We start from the raw sequence: 20,357 nt of genomic DNA, 5'->3' as shown, positions 1-20,357 counted from the left end.
GCTTATTATATTAGACTATGTTGTAATATAATGATACAATTTTATGTTGGTTGACCAGGTAATATTGTCAAATTATATTTAACATAGGTAATTGCTCATTAATTACATTGGTAATGTTTATTAAATGGGTTGTTTGATTTCTCATAAAGTTTAAAAATAAAAAATAAAAATAAAAAAATAAAAAGAGAGAGAGAAAGTAACAGATATATGGTATAAAATGTGAAGTTACACACTTACACTACTACCAAAATAATATCAGTAAGGATTTTCATTACTTGCACAAGTCAAATACAATATTGACAGCTCCATGTGGATTTCGGGCAATCAAAGTTTGATTACACCATGTATGATTGAACGTAACATACCTTCAACATCTCTCTTCATCTCTTCCCCCTCTATTTACATACGTGACATTCTAGATCAGTGATGACTAGAAACCACAAAAGTACCTACCAAACCCTGCTTATCTTACCCAAAACTAGCAAGGTATACAACTCACCAAATGCTCCATTCAAAATAATTTTGTAATATAAGTGGATCAGTCTCATCAGCAGTGGACCAAGAACAACATAAGAACAATCCCTGGAAAGATATGCCATCAACATCAACAGTCTATGCGTAATCGCCGCAATTCAGATTTGAATGGTAGGATAGTATTGAGAGTCCGGCGAGCAAGATTCCTTATGTCCTCTCGCGTACAATCCCTTGAAATTCGGACAAGCTCCCAAAGGGCACCTCCACTGATCATGTCTTTTGCATTCACTTCTGCAATTTTTATAACCTAATTGTTTGAGTTTTTGCAACAATGTACTTGTTTATGAAAAACTTGAAACATGACAAGGAGTGTAATTACCATGCTGTGCCATGTGGCAAAGTGCAAGTTCAGTGTGACGCCTTATTGGTACAGCTTCATTGTTAGCATTCTGTACTATCCATGGAAGTGCACCATCTTCTATCAAAAAGGATCTACCACTTTTCATCCCTGTGAATGCAAGATATAAACACTTTGGTGCTAGAAATATATGGTACTTCTAAAAGTGGGAGGCAGCAGAGTGGAGGGAATTGCTGGCGATGACTTTTACAGAAATTATAAACAAAAGCGTGCCAATACTGGCCTTGCAGACGTTAAGCAACAACTATGTCCATTTTCAATGACTCAACAATCCTCCTCCAACATAACACTTCCACCATTGGCAATCAAATATTGACAAGAAAGCAAACCTTGACTAGAAGCTCGAGATTCGCATTTGGCAAAGTTGGCAATTCCTCGTGCAACTTGTGAAAGAACATCAGGATGTCCACATCTTACAATTCCCAATAAAGCCTTAATACCTCCCTGGGATCTCAACTTCATCAATATTTTATCTGGACCAAGAACACAAATATAAAATGGTGAACAATTGACATCCAATAATGGGAATATGAAGATTATAACCTCCAATGAAAAAAAAATTTACAAATGAAAGCACATTTTTTCAGTACACCTTGTGGGGATGGTAGCTATCATACATAATTTTAAAAACCGGACCGGTCATCGAACTGGTTAAGATACTGGGTCAGTGGGTTAAAGATTGAACCAATGGATCACTAGTTAAACCACATGACTTGATTTTTATTTATTTTTATTAAAAATATTCATATTAAATATATTTTATACTTATAAATTTTAATAAATTCATGTCTTATTTTAAATTTCAAATTTTCTATCTTATTTAAAATTATTTTTATTTTATAAAAAAATATATAAAAAATTACATGTTAAACTGTATATTAATACAAATTAAAAATATAAATAATATGTATATATATAATATGCTTGCAATTGATATCACAAAATAACATATGTAATATCTACATAGATATTATATTATTAAATATATAATTTAAAATTAATAATATACTATAAAAGTTATTTAAGTTGTATATATTATAAATAAATACATTAGAACAAGTAGTCATTGTTATATTTAATAAGAATCTTTGTTTTTCCATTAAAAAATTCAATTTTCATTATTATTTTTGTGGTTTATGGTCCTTTAAAAAAATTTTAAAAAAATATATAAAAAAAAGTGGTTGAACCCACTGGTTCACCGGTTGAACCGGAAAATTGACCGGTTCAATCCGGTTTGAAACGGGTCGATTGCATAACCAATCCAACTTAAGATTCAGATCGGCTGGACCACTGGTTCCCGGTCCAACCGGTCCGACCGGCCGGTTCGATCCAGATTTTTAAACACTGCTATCATATGCACGAGTATTTAATGTACATTAAAAAAAATCACGGTTCTCTCACTTTAAGAAGCTTTACTGTCTACAGAGAAACACCAGAATGCAGAATAATAAATGACATGAAGCCATCACCCATAATTATCAATAGTATCAATTAGGGCGCGGAGCACCCAACCCAAAAAATGCTACAGTGGGATGGCTTTTATAAACGAGAACTATAAATAGAAGCCAGTAATCAATTTAGTGCACTATATATCTATATACATGCATATATATATATATATATGCAGCTTCCTTATACATTTTTTGAAGGAAAAAATATTATTTCCCAATAAATAATAATCCCAAGCAAACATGCTTTTATGCTATACATATATGAGAATTCATCCCTCTGGACAAATAGATTACATGATGCAGCATCTACATTTGGTCGATTCCACTGGCATGAATGTGAAGTAGAAAGAATATTACCATGTTTACAAAATATTATCAGATTATGGAATGTAAATCATTCGGCATTAGTACGAAATTATGGCATTACGATTGAACTAAATATTAATTCATCACCAACTTGATATGTCGTTAAGTATTTGTTGCAATGTATATTTGGAAGGTAAAATATATATTCAGAGATTCAGCAATATGAATTACTAGAAAACAAGTAAATGTACCATTTCCACATAGGTTAGCTATGGCACCAGCAACCATTCGAAGAGTTTGTGGTTCTTCAGCATCTGATGCAGTCATTGACAACAGAGTGATTCCCCCTTCAGCCATTATAAGTTCTTGATTGGCTTCTGAATATCATGAAAGAAAGCAAAGTAATAACAAAACTAATTAGCTAAAGAAAAGAAAAACACTAATGACTACTAATAATAACAAACTAGGAAATAAAATCCAGCTAACTAGAACATTTATTAAAAAAATGACTGCTAATCAATAAAAATCACCATTCATGGCAAGATTGGCAATTGCCCCTGCTGCTACTCTGTGAACAGTTTCATCCTCATATCTTCTAAGAAGCATCAGCAAGGAAGTAAGAGCACCAGCTTCAACAATACTTTTTTGATTCACCTCTGCATATTATATTGAAACAAATTCAACAAAATCTTCATATACTACCATACCAAGAAGGAGGAATATAGTATGGTGGGCAGGGTCCAATCCAAAAACTTAAGTATGACCGCACTTCAACAACATTCATCCCCCCACAACAGACCAATTGTTTATACAGACCAATAAGATTTTTTTATTATTAAGAAATAGGAGAAGGGAAGACCAAAACTTTTAAATTAAAGGGCAATATCTACTGTGAAAATAATTTTTTCCAGAAGTCATGAAGACAATCTTAGACTCTTGACATATAACAATATTAAAAGGCACACTACTCAACAAGAAGCAAGTCCAGAGAAGAAAAATATTTGACATTCTCATGAATTGTAGTTAAGAAACTTATCAAGAACCATTCATCCTAAAAGATAAATATGTTAGTGGGACCATGAATATATTTGACTTTTGATTTATATTTTTAATCAAAACAGAATGACAATCCATATCCATATCCATATTCTTAACATTGCAAGACTATTGCCCTTGATGCTAGTATAAGAAAAACCATAGAACAGCATTCAGGACTGGAAAATTGATCATTGTAAATTATTGATACAAACTAGAACAAATGTGCAAAACTAGGGAGAAATTTTTAAAGCTTGTTCTGAACAAAACAATGATGTAGTCTTGCAGAAGGATGACCATTCTGATTTTTGCATGAATTTCACTCCTTCCAAGACTTTGTTACGTATGACACAGACAAATGCAACAAAAACAAGAATTAAAAAAAATCAGGAAATTACTCCTCTTGTAGCCACTACCACCTATCACTAAATTATCAGCATTGCCATCACCACAATGTGCTTCTTTCTGAAGATTTTGCAAGCCAAACATCAGGAAACAAGTAGCACAAAGCAGAAGATAAAATAACAGCCCTAAGTAGAGAATAGCAACAACCTTCCGCCGCAAGGTTGGCCACCACTTTAACAGCATGAATCCGAACATTGGGATCATCTGACTCCAGGAACGACAAAATCTTTTGCAATCCAACTGTCAAAATAACATGAGTCACACACACATGGAAGATGTCAAGGTTCAATTATAATTCAACCAACTTGCACCTTGCTCAAAGAGTGCAGCAACAGATGCCTTCTGTCCATTCCCAGTCTCTTTGAGTTGAGAATGCCTAACATGAGACATTGAAGAATCCATGGCAGAGGATGCATTTACAGAGCTTTCACTTCCCAAACATCTTCTCATCTATGACCATAACATTATTCATATTCACCAAAATTATTAAATAATACAAGCCATTGTCTAGCAAAAGAAAAAAAAAAAAGGTATACGCAGCTAGATGCTACAGTACAGAGACGTGAAAACTTGAACCACAACAATCATTACAGTTTCAATGTGCCAACAATACTTCCCACCTTGACGATACTTTTCTTAAGAACTTTACGTTGTAACTTGTAAATATTTGTCACCAATTCACAATGTCACTAAGAAACTAGGTTCTAGTGCTCTAATATTATTTTCTGGTAGACTCTAAAATATAGAACGCCTAATCTGAACTCTAAAGCAGTTCATTGGGAGTTTGTGACTATTTGGCTCGAGAAATGCACAAGTTTCACGGATGTCTTTTCCCTTTCATTTTCATGACCTCTATTCAATAGGGGTGGTCATGGATCTGGATCAATCCGAAAATATAATGAATATGAACCAAGCCAAACCGAAAAATTTGGATTAGTTTGATCATTAGTTCATTTTGGATTAAACTTTTCATTCATTCTTAATGTTATAACACTTCAATCAATACTCCACAATTTACGTAATAATGAATATAATATTAATTAAATTTTAACTTTTAATAATTTAATTTTAATTTTTTAAATAATAAATCCAATGATCCATCCAAACTAATCCAATTATAGTTGGATTGATTTGGTTTGGATTGCAAAAAAATTTCAGAGAATTCCAATCCAAACCGATCTTTCTATTTGGTGCCCTAATCATTATAGTTTCAAGGGAATTTTCATTACTGGGATGCAACAATATTGTTTAGCTTTTGTGCAGTTCCAACTAACTTCATTTTACAATAAAGGATTTATTATGCTCTCCCAATTGTACTTTCACTACTTTCCTTTTAATAACTTTTTTCTTGCATAAATAAATAATTGTCTTTAAATCCAGTAGGTGCTTCGAATTACAATGCATTCAAATATATGTGAACTCACAAATTTCTAATCTATCAATCACACTCCAAGCTAGTGCTTATAACTCAAGCATATGCCGTATACCAAGTTAAAGTTATAGAATACCTGCTCAGCTTCAAAGTTCAATTGCAACAATTGACTTCTTAATATTATTATTTCTTCTTCAAGTTTCTTTTTCTGATTAGTTTCATCCCCCAGAACGCTGTGAACCTTTATAACCTCTGCATCCCCTCCTGCCTAGTACACAAAATTTCCCAATATTCAAAAAATCAACGCTTGAAAAATAAGAAGCCAGAGAAGTTTGTCATTTAATTGAAATATACCTCTCTCTGTGTGTGTTTCCCCATTAGATATTTTAGATGTTCTACCTCTGCTTCCACTGCCTTTCTCCTATTGCATTCATTTTCAAACAGCATTTTGATCTCAACAACTTCATCCACAGAAGATTGTCTTGGGCCCTGTGCCAACAAATATGTAACATCAGGACCACTGAACACTGAAGATTTAATTAAAATATTATATTTAGCACAAACCATGAAGATTGAAGCAAACACAAGGGCAGGCAAGTAGGGAAATCATAAAATAGGAGATGAAAGATAGAGATAGACATGTACAAAGAACCACAGTGAAACGATTCAATTCTCATCTTTAGGGAATTTGAAGTCAGAAAGTTGAAAATGTATTAGTAACAGTATGTGTATGTTAGACTGACTGCCTCACATTTGAAAAACAGGCAGGTTAAGGGTTACACTTACAGGCTAAGTATCACTAGAATGCAGGGTAGGAGGAAGTGCAAATTGCCAAATTGCAACAAGAGTGCACCACAATACTCAACTGATATTTTCAGACATTCTACTTTACTGATCCAATGAAATGGGTGAAAAAAAATGCTTATGGAATATGAAGTAAGAGTAGTCTAACATTAGATAAACCATTCATTTGCAGATTCTACCTAATAACTCAAACTTTTGGGTAATTGGTTATTGGTCTTCATGCCAAAAAGGCTCTTGTATGAGAAAACATGATAATTAGTAAAGTTGATCCACAGATTAAAAAGGGTAAATACTTTATCTTCAAAAACAAACTTTTCACAATAACAAGTGCACACATTATAAAGAGTGAATAATAGATTGATGGATCTTGAAAAATGGCCCCATATAACAATATCTCAATATCCATCAGTGATAAAAAAAAATAATAAATAAAAAATAAATAAAAACAGTAAGATTTCAAGGTTTCCAGAAAAGTTAATATTGTTTGAAACGGAATACCTCTCTACAACCATCCACAAAACAATTGTTGCCATGTCTTTCCTCATTTGACACCAACTTCTGTTCCAGCTGCTTAACTGACTCCATGTACTCCATCTGGCATTTCAATCTCTCTTTCTACATGAAACAAATTAATGAGACATTATGCAAATGTTAAAGAGGATGTTAAAAATAAAAGGTCTTAAGAATTAGCAGACCCTTAGATTCCCTAAATCCACCATGTCTAATCACTGCCCCAGAAGTACAATGTAGTTCTTGAACTATACAAAACTATAACTTTTGTAATTTGGAACTTGTTGCAACCACACCCACATTGCAAACCAGTGGCTTAGAAAATGTGTTTCCAAGGGATTAATGTCAAAGAACCTTCACTCTACCTCCATCTTTCTAGTTTATCTTCTTCCAATTAAATTCCCTATTTTAATCTGGCAGGAACCCTAATCTGTGGTACAAATTATGTTAATTTCTATATAACCTCAGAATTGCTGTTTTTAGTTCCTGTTCACAGCCCAGAAGGCAAGGAAAAGACCCTAATTTAATTATAAAAGGCGTAAGTGTGAAGGTCCTGAATTACATAGGGTATGTCTTAAAGCTTTTTAAAAAAATGATCTTAAGAATATATTTTTCAGAGATTTTATGATAAGCTAAACTTGTATGTTGTTCAGTTACAATTATACAATTTTTTTTTAAAAGGTAGTTATACCACTGGCAGTTTTCTAAAAGGTACTTAAAAACAATGCAAAATAATCAGAAATCTGATTTTTTTTTTCAGATTCTGATTAATTTCAGAAGGTTAAACATACACACTAAAAATGAAAAGTGTTATTTTTTTCAATATAAAAGTTCTTTTTTATAAATTAAAAAAAAAAAAAGGCTGAAACAAATGTATACTTTGAGAACAATTGTAAAGCATTTCAAAACTGGAAGATTATATTTTTAAAAACAGTAGTGTGCTCTAATTAGTGCTACTTTTCTATAGAAAATACAGCAAACCTCTAATGCATCTGCAAATTTTCTCTCAACCTCGGATATACGACATTGTGCCTCCAAATTTATTCTTTCAATTTCATCCTCAAAAGCCTTCTGCTGCCTTTCATTTTCTGCAATAAGGTTATCTAATTGTACCTCAAGCCTCCGAGACAGACTTTTATAATCAAACTCCTCCTTTATTTTCAGCATGTTCTCAACTTTCATAGCCTGAGACATAAATATACATCAAACCATCTTTCATCCAAAGCCAACTATATGAATTCCCAACAAAGCTTTTCATTCATAATCATAATAATTAGACATATGACAAGTCAATCATAAAATATTATGAAATGAATTAACTAAGATACTTCAAATTGTTAGGGGTAAATGAACTAGACAGTGGGCAGAAAATCCAAATAAAGATACTAGCAAGAGTATATTAATGCATGGCACAAGGAGGTGGGAAAATCTAAGACTGTCAAATAAAATTAATGCACTAATAATAATTTGCAAATGAGAACTCCACTATTGGGTTGAGAAAACAACTTCTCAAAATATTTTTCAACATTGACAAGTGACAACAAAACTACTTCAAAGTTTAAACCTTGAAAGTTATATGATGAAAGGAATTTAAAGGTGTACTAACTTTGATAAGGGGCTTAATAATGTCTTGGTTTCCATAAATATATCCCTTTTTATTGTAGACGCTCTTTAATTTGAATTTTGGTTTGTATTCCGTACTTTTTAAGTTACCTCGTTTAGTCCTTGTCAATATCATAGATCTGCTAACTGTTGACATGCCAAACCAACTCTCAAACCCAGTTTGCTATGATCCACCTGGGATTAAAATTTCCCATGTAGGAGTGACATAAATGCCGTATGATGCATCCCACAGTAACGAAGTGATCAAAACCCTCTATTTCCCCTTCACTTCCCAAGTCCCAACATCCAATTTTCTTCCTTTTTCTACTGCCACCAACAACTATAATTTTTAGATTCTCCTTACCCATTTTGTGGCACTATAAATCAGATGAAAATAATATATTGGCCTAGTATGGTTGCTGCTTTGAGTTTTGAAAGGAGTAGAGGTTTTCCAGTGACAACGCAAGGAGGTGAGAATTTTAAGGATGATCACATGTCATAATGAGCTGGTTTAATGAGTGGGTCCCATGTGATAACTCAAAAAGGTCGTTAGATGAAAATAAAGCATGGATCACGTAAAAGATCAATTTACCTTGTATTAAAAATTTAAAATAGCCAAGCCTTACCACTTGGTCATAGAGGATTTGATACCAAATCAACGAATACAACCAACTGTTCTAAAAACTTCAGGTGTTAGGTGGAAGCTCGGTAAGGATTTTATATCCAACATACTGTATGGATAGAAATTATACATAAAATACAGACATTCATAGTAAAGAAAACTGACCCTTTGGCCAAACAATACAGTACTAGAAGTCTCTCCTCGATGACGTGGAGATGGGCCAATAGTAACAATCAATGAAGTTCTTGCTGTTCCTGCAAATGATTGGAAAACATAAAACACAATATAGAATGATATAACCAAAACTAATGCAGGTTCCAACAAATAGAAATAACATTGAAGAAGAATAACAAGAAGTGCATAGACTCGTAATGATATGGTATTATGGTAATCATATAACAATGTAGAAACCAGTTTTCTAAACCATAAATCACATCTTATTAAAGTATTTCATCACATGATGTTGAAGTATTAAAGGCTAATAGCATGATATTGTACAAACTGATTAAAGTAACTTACCTCCAAAGGAATCTCTGAGCAACCTAGTAAGCTTTGAATCACGAAATGGAACATGAGCATTGTTTTCTGCTAGTGCATTAATACATTTTCCCAATGCACTAAGTGAAAGATTGATGGATTTAGCTTCCTCTAGCATGTGCCCTTCACTTCCTGGTGAGAAAATAATAGAGGCAAAGTTTAATATTTATAATAATATGCATGTAAATTTGTGTGCACACACACAAAACTTAAGTTCAGTTTCAGTATAAACCTGACTTATGGATACGCTCTGATCCTGCCAAATCTACCACAACCAACTTGCTCTTTCGAATGACTGGTTTTGAAAGTTTAGTCAAGCGAGAGGCATCATTATTTTCAGTGGAAACAACATCTTCACTATCCACAACAGACCTCTTAACATGTACCTGTGTGAGAATAGCTATTTGGTCAAGACAGGATAATTTTTTATGAAATGAAAAGGCTAATTGGATATCTGGGTTAATGACATGGAAAATAATTAAAAGTAAACAAAACATAGTTCATTTATTCACCATCAGTATAGCATGACTACGAGAAGATTCAGCATTCAACTTTGTGTTGGCAGCAATTCGATGAGCTTCCCCTACTCTTAGCAACTCCAAGAAACTTTGCTGATCCTTGATTTCCACAAGAGTAGCCCCAAGCAAAGACACATCACCAGTTTTTGGATCTTCCACAATGGGAATATTATCATTTGCTGGATTAAGCAAGTCCTGGAGAGTCTCCATGTAAAGCTACACAATTTGGAGAAGACATTTCAGCAAAAAGTTAAAAAAAAATAGCCTGGAAAAATGACAAAACACAGAACACTAGCACGACCAAACCATAGAGGGCACAACATTAATGGCTATATTATATACGTGAAACATGATGCAAGACAAGAAGTATGACAAACAATGCATATGATACGAAATGCAGTAACAGACACATAAAAATATGCAACCTGTAGATATGACACAGTGACAGAATCAGTTTCTGTAGATGTGTTGGCTAAGATATCCTCCATGGAACGAACCATGATACCACGATCAGAGATATCTTCCTCCCCCAATTGTCCAAGAGTAAAAGTTTTGCCCGTTCCAGTTTGACCATAAGCCATCACAGTTCCATTGTAACCATCGAGAACACTCTATAAACAGATATCAAAAGACATGTTAAGTCATAGACATTTAAATACATGATAATCCTTTGATGAAGACAGAGCATTACTGCTAAAAGTAATATTTATCTAATCAAATCATAAATGACAGTAAGTAAAGTTTGACCATTGATGGTTAAGAAAAGGATATTCTTGACCAATGACCAATCAGGAATTGCATTGATACAAACCTCAACAACTGGCTTAGCTACAACTTCATATACACGCTTCTGGGATGCAAATTCAGTAAGCACTTCATCAAACTCATAAGTATCTGAATCCCAATTGTTTCTCCGGAGTTTCAGTCTTTTAAGCTGAAAGAGATTTAAGAAAACAAGGGAGAAATCTTAAAGCAATGCTTATGCATAAAAAGGTCCAAAAAATATATGTATAATTAAACTAAAATGCAGAGTCTACAGACAAATGACCAAAATGCACCTCGGGCTGTAATTCAACACAGTCAGCAAAATCAGCATCAGCCATCCTTTCTTCAGTATTTCGAGGTCTCAACCTTACAGCCACTCGAACTCTTCCAGGCACTATACACAAGCATGACGAGAAAACATACGAAGTATAAGGACCAAGGTTGTCAAACTCGTGATGTGAGTTTACGTAAACTCATGCAGCTTCCATAGACTCAACTCAAACTATTAGGAGTTTACTTGATATAAAGTAATATTATAAAAAAACCTATTAGTGACATATATGCATAGCATAATACTCTTAACACAACAATAATTCAACATTTCAACCCCCAATAAAGCAAAGTAGCAAACCACAATAATAAAGTGTGACCAAATCATACATAAATCCATAGAAATATAAGTTCTTAAACTGAAAACATTTCAAAAAAGAGCTAATTTCTTCACATGATTCCTTAGTAAAATATTATATTTACATTAACTCAAAAAATAATGCATGAGCAGCATAAAACACTATCACTCTGATTAATGGAGAATAAAAAATACATTTGATTTACAGACTTTACCTAAATTTATCTAGAAAAGAACTGACGAGTTAAATAGTTTTCTCTACCTAAAATTGAAAAATCATAAGAGTCTATGAGTTAACTAAAGAGTTTGAAAACATTGATAAGGACAGTGCAAGAAAACCAACAGCAATAAGTGCCCTTACACCCTATGTAGCCTTTTCGCTGTCATCATCAGCTCCAAAATCTTATGTAATCAATAATAAATATCAATTTGCAATAGAAACCAAGTGGCGCATGAGCATGAAACACATATCGGTCTGGTGGTAGACACAGAATGCGTATTTAAGTAGAAGCACTACTCTGAACCCTCTCATTATCCTGGCTTCTACAATGAGTTCTCAACTACACGATGTACTTCTCTGATCTTAATGACCAGAAAATTAAATCCTCATAAACACAAGATATAATACACATTCATCTTTAATTACAAAACATCCATCTATAACGCTACACCAAGGCCTTCTCTCCATAAAATAAAGATACGGCTAGTATAATTAAGATCCGAATTTGAATTTAATAACACAATTTGCAAGCAAGAGACACAGAGTTCCAATTCCAAAATCTCCGTAATTTCAAAATTTAACCTCCATTTTCCAATCCGATCCAAATGTTGAAGCAACAACACGTCAAAATTCAGACATCGCACAGAATTGTTCACTACAAACTATACCTCATCACTAAATAAGAAATCAGAACAACACACAATCCATCAATAACTATACATCACCAGTCATCACTGTTATTCACGATTCACGTTACATCATAGACTCCTACTAACACGTTTAGAATCGCGAAACACATTGTCCACAGGAAAAGCAACAAAAGCAAACATCACACACACAACACAACACCAAAAGCAGAGAACAATAACCAGAGAAATTCAAAATCAGTTGAAGACTAGAAGCTGAAACAAAAACTCGCAGTCATTCTCAAGTACATTGCCTCTACCTGTAGCTCTCTCTTCTTCTGCGTGCGAAACAGAAACTAACTAACTTTTAGCTAACTAACTAACCTCCGTCTCCGGTTGTGGCGGCGGCGGAGCGGCGGAGGGCGGATCCCGGCGAGTGAGGGAGGCGAGGCTTGAGCGACGGCGTTCGGAGGTGGTTTGGACGGTCGAACTTGACGGCGGTTCCTCTCTGAGCGAGAGCGACGCCGTTTCGGTAAGCCATGGCAGCGGTTGTGGAAAATTCAAATGGCAGTGTTGGTGTTTGTGACGGTGCTTTTGAAGCATTTCATTTGGTTTCGTAGTTCAAAAAGCAACGATAAATTTTTTATAAAAATAAAAAAATAATAATAAAAAGGTGAGTGAGGGATGCGCAGAAAACGTGTCCGTAAGTGTCGAGTGAGGAGGGAGGATGAGGAGACTGGGTGGGCCATACAAGGATAAAGGGTGCGAAAATGACTGTACCACCATTTCGGTCACGTATTCCATATTTTCAGTGAAACTCATGCAAAATTTTATTTATCGGTGCAAATTATGCTTTTGTTCCACTTTGTACGATTACAAGTTTATTTATGAGAACAAATTATGCTCTTGTCCAAATTTGTACGATTTGGAGTGATTATTGTTATTAAGATAAATGCTTAGTTTGCTTTTTGAATTTAAAGATGTTATCATCATGACACTGATACAATGTTAAATAAAGTCCATGACCTCTAGTTTGATAAATTTATCAACAAATACTCCCGAGAAGAAAAAATATAATTTGAAAGAATTTAGGAGTAATTTATTTATATTTATCTTATAAAATAAGTGCTTATAAGAGTATTTTTTAATAAATTTTTGTATAAATCAAATAATAATACTATTTGGACAAATTTATAAAATAAATTATTAAAATATAAAAAAAAATGGTTCATTATCAAGATAAATACTAAATAAATAAATATTTTTTTATCTGTATTCACAAGTGTTAGAATTTGAACCCTTGATTATGAATCACAAAAGTCGAATCCTAACCACTTAATTAAGTAATGTGAATCTCATATTATTCACACCAACCCAAATTAATCTAATAACTTATAAAATAAACTTATATTCAAATTTTGTAACCAACATAAATATTATTTATTTTTAACATTTTATTAAAAATTAATTCTATATTTTATTTTATTACTCACTGCTCGTTATTAGTTTTTCTTTTTATTCTCTCTCTTTCTTTTCTAAAATAAAAATCTGAAGTCTATGTGTTAAAGGTATAAACATTTTTCTATCATGAGTTTTTTTTACTGTTTTACATAATTTTTATTAAAAAATCAAAAATTCAAATACTCAAATCCTTTTATTTATTTTTATTGTTTTCCTAATCATGATTTTTATGAAATTGATTTTTAATTTTAAAATTTATGATTCTTAAATATTAATCATAATTATATATATAATTAATCTCTCATATTTTATTATTAATTTTATTTTTGTAAAATTAAAATGAAGTGAATGAAGACTTATATTTTTTATTATTATTTTTAAAAGTATTGTGATGCATACTATCATTTTTAAAAATTATTTAGTCACTTTTTAAATTTTTATTTTATTTTTAGTCAAGATTTAATTTGTAACTTTTTAACTCTTAAAATAAGACAAAATCTTATAAACGTTTAAATAATAATAATAATAATTTTAAATATTTTAAAATTATATAAATATTTATTAACATGTATATCTTAATACAACAACTAACTGAATTTTAGACACTTATAACAAAAAAATTCTTATGTACATAAGAATTTATTAAATAATATTTTTAATTAATTTTAGTTGATAAGATCTTATGAAAATATGAGGAAGAAAAAATAGGTTAGGAATATGAGTGCGTGGCTTAACTCTTAACTCTTAAGTGTTGTGTGATTCTGATGAAAGTAGTGGGTGAGGCACTGAATGGGAAATAATAGAGTTCCTTGGAAGTAAAGGAATTGAGTGACCAGTCAACCGCCTCTATTGAATTTTGGTGGGTCATGTTGTCGCTCCTGCCTTAAATTAACCATGCAAACACACAGGTACCCTGCAATCAATTCAAAATAATGTGTCCTATCATAAAACAAAAAACCTTTTTTATGTCTTCTATATTTAAAATTATTAATTATCCCATCTACTTTATTTTCTGTAGTCTTTATAATTAAAATTGTTTTTTCTCTCTCTTCATAGTTTATGAAATTATAAGGAATAAAAGAGAAAGAAAAAAACGGTGGAATAATTAGAAAAGAAAAAAAAATGAGAAGGGTGATATAAAGATCCGAAATGGCAAACGGTGGAAGCTTCCACCTTCGATAGTTCAGAGCTTCAATTTAGACAGTGTCTATGAAAGGGAAGGATACTTCGGGAAAGAGGGGAAGAAAAACTTAAATTTATCAGTCAACTTATAATTTATATAATTAACTTCCTTTTTAATTACAACTCATTAAAATTTAAAAGAAACTTTAAAATATAATTATGACTTAATAATAATATAAGGAGTGGATAATTTAAACTTTCATTGATTATAAATTGAATTTTTTATTATTATTTTGTAAGGTGGAATAATTTTTATTTATGAAAACTTAAGTTGTAATTACTTTTTTTTTTAAGAGTATACCTTATAGTCTTGCTAAGCTTATAGAATAAGTTCTATTTTGTTTTTTCAAAAAATAATTAAATAATTATTTTATCTAAAATTTATTAATAAATTAAAATTTTGAAATGTATTGGATTAAAAAATTTTGACTTTTGATTCGTGTAATTTGAACTAACTAGTTGAATCAAGTTATTTACGAGTTTGAATTGAGTTGTGATTGAGTTGGAAAAAAAAAGGTTCATGTCAAATTCGAATCAAACTATAAATTAAGTTAAAAATTATCAAATCAGGTTAATTCGAGCTAAATTGAACTCGACTAAATTCAATTCATTTTTATTCTTGATTGGAGTGTAATCTTAGTGTTTATCTTGATGGATCATGATACAATTCAAATAACTCGTAGAGCTGATTCAAATATGTTATCATACAATTTTATGTATGTCTTTATCGATTGTGGTGGAATTATGGTAAATTTAAATTTGAATCCTCTTCATTTCTTGTCTATTTCTATAGTTTTGATTGTCTAAATAATATTAAATATTAATCTTATTTTAATTTTATTTTTATTTTTATTTTTAATCCTAAACTTTTCTCCCGGTTAATATTTTAGGTGTCCAGCATTAAAAATTTTGTGTATAGAAGATGATTTTAGGGAATAAAACAAAATGAAATTTGTTGAAGAAATTTAGTCCTTTAAATTAATTAAATTTGGTTTACATAGTATATCATTATATGACCTTGGCTCAAATTGGTGATTCATCATCATAAGTCATAACCCCACGACACGAGACCCTATTTTAGAGTTCTTGCTCTTCATTTTACCACGACCGATCCCAAATATCGTTTTCCGGAACTGTACTAGGTTCGGAGCTGCGTTCAGCGATGACTATGTTGAGACAACTTGGTTCTCGGTTTTTTGGCACCGTTGCCGGCAATGTCAACAACAGATCAAATCTATTAATCCAAATTTTGGTTAGTTTGATCATCTTAATGTTTCTTATGTACCGGAAGGTTCCACAGGCAACTGTAACGCTTAATTTGTATCTAACTTACCAAATTTATGTTCAAGGAGAAATTACAAAATGTTAGTTCCTATTTTAGTGTATTGAAAAGAGAGAATTTTGATTTGCAAATGTATAAAGGATATTTAAACATGCACCGTATGGTTTCATTCTCCTCCTAAGTAGTTCTATATTTTTCATTTGATATAATTTATTTTTATTAATATTTTTTTCATATAGTTTAAGATATATTTTTTTAGTCTTTATATTTATATTTTTCAATCCTTTTTAATATTTATAGTTAATTTTTTTTAATATCATTTCTTTTGTATTGACAAATTCAACATCTTCAATTTTGTGACGGAAAAAAGTATCGTCTCACGAATGAGAAAAAAAAAAGGATATAAAATAACGAAAAATTAAAGGAAAATTTTAACAAAATACATTCTATGTCAAAAATACAAAATTATATACTATTACATCAATGTAAAAATGATAAAGTTACAACAAAATTAATGATAAAGACAAAACATTAAAAAAAATGTAAGTATAGAAACTAAAAAATTTTATTTTAAGATTAAAAGGTAAAATAAATAAAAATATATGAAGTAAAAAATATTTTAACTTTTAAGTTTACGATGTGTAGATTGTATATATTAGAGTATTAGAGTATTAAACAAAGGATTATTTTTAAAGGTCTTACTCCTATATTACTTGGTTAAGGTTTTTAATTTCAAGTGTATATGTATTAAATTTTGTTATGAACATTCAAGCAAACTAGTAGAAATATGATTTTGTGCGCTTGAAATCGGGCAAGTGGGTCTAACTCTAACTCAATAAGTGTATGACCAATACTTTCTCTTGGTCTGTCAATAATAAATGCTTGTTTGTATTTCATCTATATCTGAATCTTTGATATGTGGAGCAGATTTATATAATAAAAATCTGCTACTATGCAAGCGTATAACTGTATATTTAATTACAAACCATGGGGATCTATAAAATTAAGTTGTGTAAACTTGTTAATGGGAATGAAATTTAACTTGTGCAGGACATTGATTGAGGACATAAGGAGTCTGAGATTGATAACTGCTGTTAAAACTCCATACCTGCCTAATGGCCAATTTGATCTTGAAGCGTAAGATAACTTGGTGGATATGCAGATTGCAAATGGCGCTGACGGTGTTCTTGTTGATGGATCAACCGGTGAAGGCCAATTAATGACATGGGAAGAACAAATAATGCTCATTGCACACAGTCAACTGTTTTGGTGACAAAGTTAAGATTGTTGGTAATGCAGTAAACAACTGCACATTAGAGGCAATTAAGGCCTCTGAGAGGGGTTTTGCTGTTGGAATGAATGCTGCATTTCACATCAACCCTTAGTATGGCAAAACCTCATTGGATGGAATTTGGTTGCTCACTACAATAGTGTCCTAGATATTTTCTTCATCATATGCAATATACTGTTATGATGAACTAGGACCATTAATATACACGTGGCAGCTGATTCGAGAAAAGGGAGGACATTACAATATACTGCATTTTAGGGACTGATTGAAGATGGGTATTTGAAGGGGAAAAAAACAAGAGGGCGACAAATACTGAGATGATTTCTTCTCTGCACTGTGTCTCTTTCTCTTTTGAATATTCTTGTTTAATTTTCTATGAGATCATGTAACTATTTTGTCATTAATGAAACTTACTTTGTGGTATTGTTCTAGCCATCAAGTGCAATTTCTACAATGCTGAGTACAAATTGCTGTCGTACAATTTCTTTTACACAATTTTATATTTTGTTGTTACTGAGATATTGTTGAATACTACAAATTGTTGTGATACAATTTCTTTTTCACAATTTTATATTTTGTTGTTATTGAGATAATTTTAGAAAACATTTCATATACCAACAATGACTAATCAAGATATTCCTCCTAGTGTGGTTAGAATCTTAGGTCAAAGTCCTAACTTGTTGGTGTCAAGGAGTGTGTGGGGAATGACAGGATCAGAGTATGCAAGTGAAGGAATTGTTGTGTGGTGTGCAAATGATGAAGAATGGCATGATGCAAGATGGGATTGTGGTGTTGTTGGAGTTCAATATGTTGTGAGTAACTTGGTTCCTGGTTTGATGAGAGAACTCATGATTGGGGACGATAATCCTAAACTTAATGCAAAGCTCATGTCACTGTTTGATTGGCTTTACCTTTTCCTAGTTTGTGATAATCTTTCTTTTGGTTTCTGTATCTGTTGGGCCCGATTGTCCACCCGTTCTTCCACCATAGTATGATATTGTCCGCTTTGGGCCCAAGCCCGCACGGTTTTGTTTTTGGGCTCCTTCCCAAAAGGCCTCATACTATATGGAATGGTGGACACTTATAAACTAGCCAATGTTCCTTCATTTTACCGATGTGGGACTTGGGATGAATCCCAACAGTATCCATTGTAAACTTTGCCAAAGTTCAATAGCCCTACGGGATCCATAACCTTGTTTCATGTAATCTCAATAAAACAAGAATTGATTTCTGTACTGGATAGGGTCGAATGCCCTTCCCAAATAAGGTCGAGTGCCTTTAGAGGGGACGAACCGACGCCTAGTGTAGGGCCACATACACGATAGAATTAGGGATGAAAATAAACACGGATCCGAGTAATATCCGAACATGTTCCAACTTTAACAAGAAATATGACTTGAAAGGATATAGGTATCTTTAATACCCGATTTATTAAATCGATTAAAAGGACATGATGAGTATATTCTTATCTATTTTATATCTCTGATTGTCTTTATTTTCATTTTAAATTTTTAAAAACTTAATATATATTTTTTAAAATTTATTTGAGATTTAGGTAATTATTATTCTATTTTAAATTTATATCATATAAATTTTAATTAATGTAATTTTGTAATTATTATTTTATATAATTTTTTAATATTATTTTATAATAAAAATATTTAATTAATTTTTAGATGAATATAATGATGTGACAGAAATTTCATATCTATCAAATATAAATATAAGATACGAAATTAAATAAAATATTAAAATCTGCACTCACTTTAAATGCAACAAAATGAAACATTTTATACATCTCATTACCATCATTCAAATAAATGTCTTTATTATTTTATGGTGGTCATTAATGAATTGTAACATAATTATGGCATATAAGGACTTAATTATAAGGTACACAAATACCTGTATTGTTGTCACTCTCTAACTTAATTGTAGTGTCATTTCAGGTATCACACTCCTCTTAGACGAGTTAGAGCTTAAAACAAAGAAAAGAAAGGTTGTATTTTCGGCATAAAGTTGAAAGGTACCAAGTTTTCGGTAGCTGCATTTGAAGATATTTTAGTATAAATTTGGAAGGGTTTTCCTTGAATGTTTTGAAAGAAAAAAAATCGTGAATTAGAAGTTAGTGAAGGCATAAGTACTTTTTCTATAAATATTATTGGTTAAAAGTTTCACTTTGATACCTTCAAAAATTCACTGACCGATTTAAAATTTTTAGATAGTAACATAAATTTGTAGAAATAAATATATAATTTCATATTTTTTAAAATATAAATATATATTATAATTCTTTTCTATAAAATTTTATATTCTAAAAATATTGAATGATTTTCTTATTTTTAACATTTTTAATTTTTTTTTTCTTTATATAAGTAATTGAGAAACTTTTTTTTTTTATCAATGGGAAAGACAACAAAAGAAGGAGAAAGAAAAAATTAACTATCCCTAGATTGATATTTTCATCTATTTTTATTAATTTTAATTAGCTTGAACTGATTTTTTTTTTCTTTTCATTTTTCACTCTTCAATCTAAACTAATCCAATTTAATCATATTTAGTTTAATTTAAATTAAGTCATTAAATTTATTATTAAATAATAATAAAAAATAATTAATTAAACAATTTGTAAATTACACCGTCATGTTATCAGGTTCAACTCAAATATGTTCGTCAATGTTATAAATTCCGTGCTTAAAACATGTCTCAATCTTTATTTTACACCAAAACATGTCTGAATCTTTGGACATACAATTAAGACGAGAGTTTTGTCACTTTATGGTAGTTTTATTCGGCTCCATTTTTTCAGATTGAATTTGTTTAAATAATCAAATATAAAACTGTATGA

At 31.3% G+C, this 20,357-nt stretch overlaps 1 protein-coding gene across 3 annotated transcripts; it reads right to left on the bottom strand.

Annotated features, from left to right (window-relative positions):
- Window positions 1-239: 239 nt before the first annotated feature.
- Window positions 240-12,999, bottom strand: LOC109802135 (kinesin-like protein KIN-UB). Of its 3 annotated transcripts, none has more exons than XM_083070278.1 (19): window positions 12,678-12,999; window positions 11,113-11,213; window positions 10,866-10,988; window positions 10,480-10,665; window positions 10,049-10,270; window positions 9,769-9,922; window positions 9,519-9,668; window positions 9,165-9,253; window positions 7,787-7,960; window positions 6,764-6,880; window positions 5,816-5,950; window positions 5,598-5,729; window positions 4,401-4,539; window positions 4,237-4,329; window positions 3,180-3,305; window positions 2,901-3,026; window positions 1,222-1,365; window positions 854-982; window positions 240-765 (listed from the first exon to the last, which is right to left on the bottom strand). In XM_083070278.1, the coding sequence occupies exons 1-19, from the start codon at window positions 12,832-12,834 to the stop codon at window positions 605-607; spliced, it is 2,658 nt and encodes an 885-aa protein (XP_082926404.1). In that variant the 5' UTR covers window positions 12,835-12,999; the 3' UTR covers window positions 240-604. The 3 variants fall into 3 exon arrangements, with proteins under 3 accessions (XP_082926404.1, XP_020218948.1, XP_082926405.1); XM_020363359.3 differs by having other exon boundaries at window positions 7,757-7,960; window positions 12,678-12,997; XM_083070279.1 differs by lacking the exon at window positions 12,678-12,999 and adding an exon at window positions 12,614-12,637 and having other exon boundaries at window positions 7,757-7,960.
- Between the last annotated feature and the right edge of the window lie 7,358 nt (window positions 13,000-20,357).

The sequence above is a fragment of the Cajanus cajan genome, chromosome 3 (genome assembly GCF_000230855.2).
Source record: "Cajanus cajan strain Asha chromosome 3, NIPB_CcT2T_4, whole genome shotgun sequence".
Classification (NCBI taxonomy): domain Eukaryota; kingdom Viridiplantae; phylum Streptophyta; class Magnoliopsida; order Fabales; family Fabaceae; genus Cajanus; species Cajanus cajan.
This window is presented reverse-complemented; position numbering and strand designations above follow the sequence as displayed.

Excerpts from the sequence above, each read along its gene's own strand:
- LOC109802135 (XM_020363359.3), bottom strand. The coding sequence starts at position 12,834 with ATGGCTTACCGAAACGGCGTCGCTCTCGCTCAGAGAGGAACCGCCGTC. Across the intron at positions 11,214-12,677 it reads CGCCACAACCGGAGACGGAG|TGCCTGGAAGAGTTCGAGTG; the intron begins GTTAGTTAGTTA and ends GCTTGTGTATAG. Across the intron at positions 3,306-4,236 it reads GGCCAACCTTGCGGCGGAAG|AGGTGAATCAAAAAAGTATT; the intron begins GTTGTTGCTATT and ends TATAATATGCAG.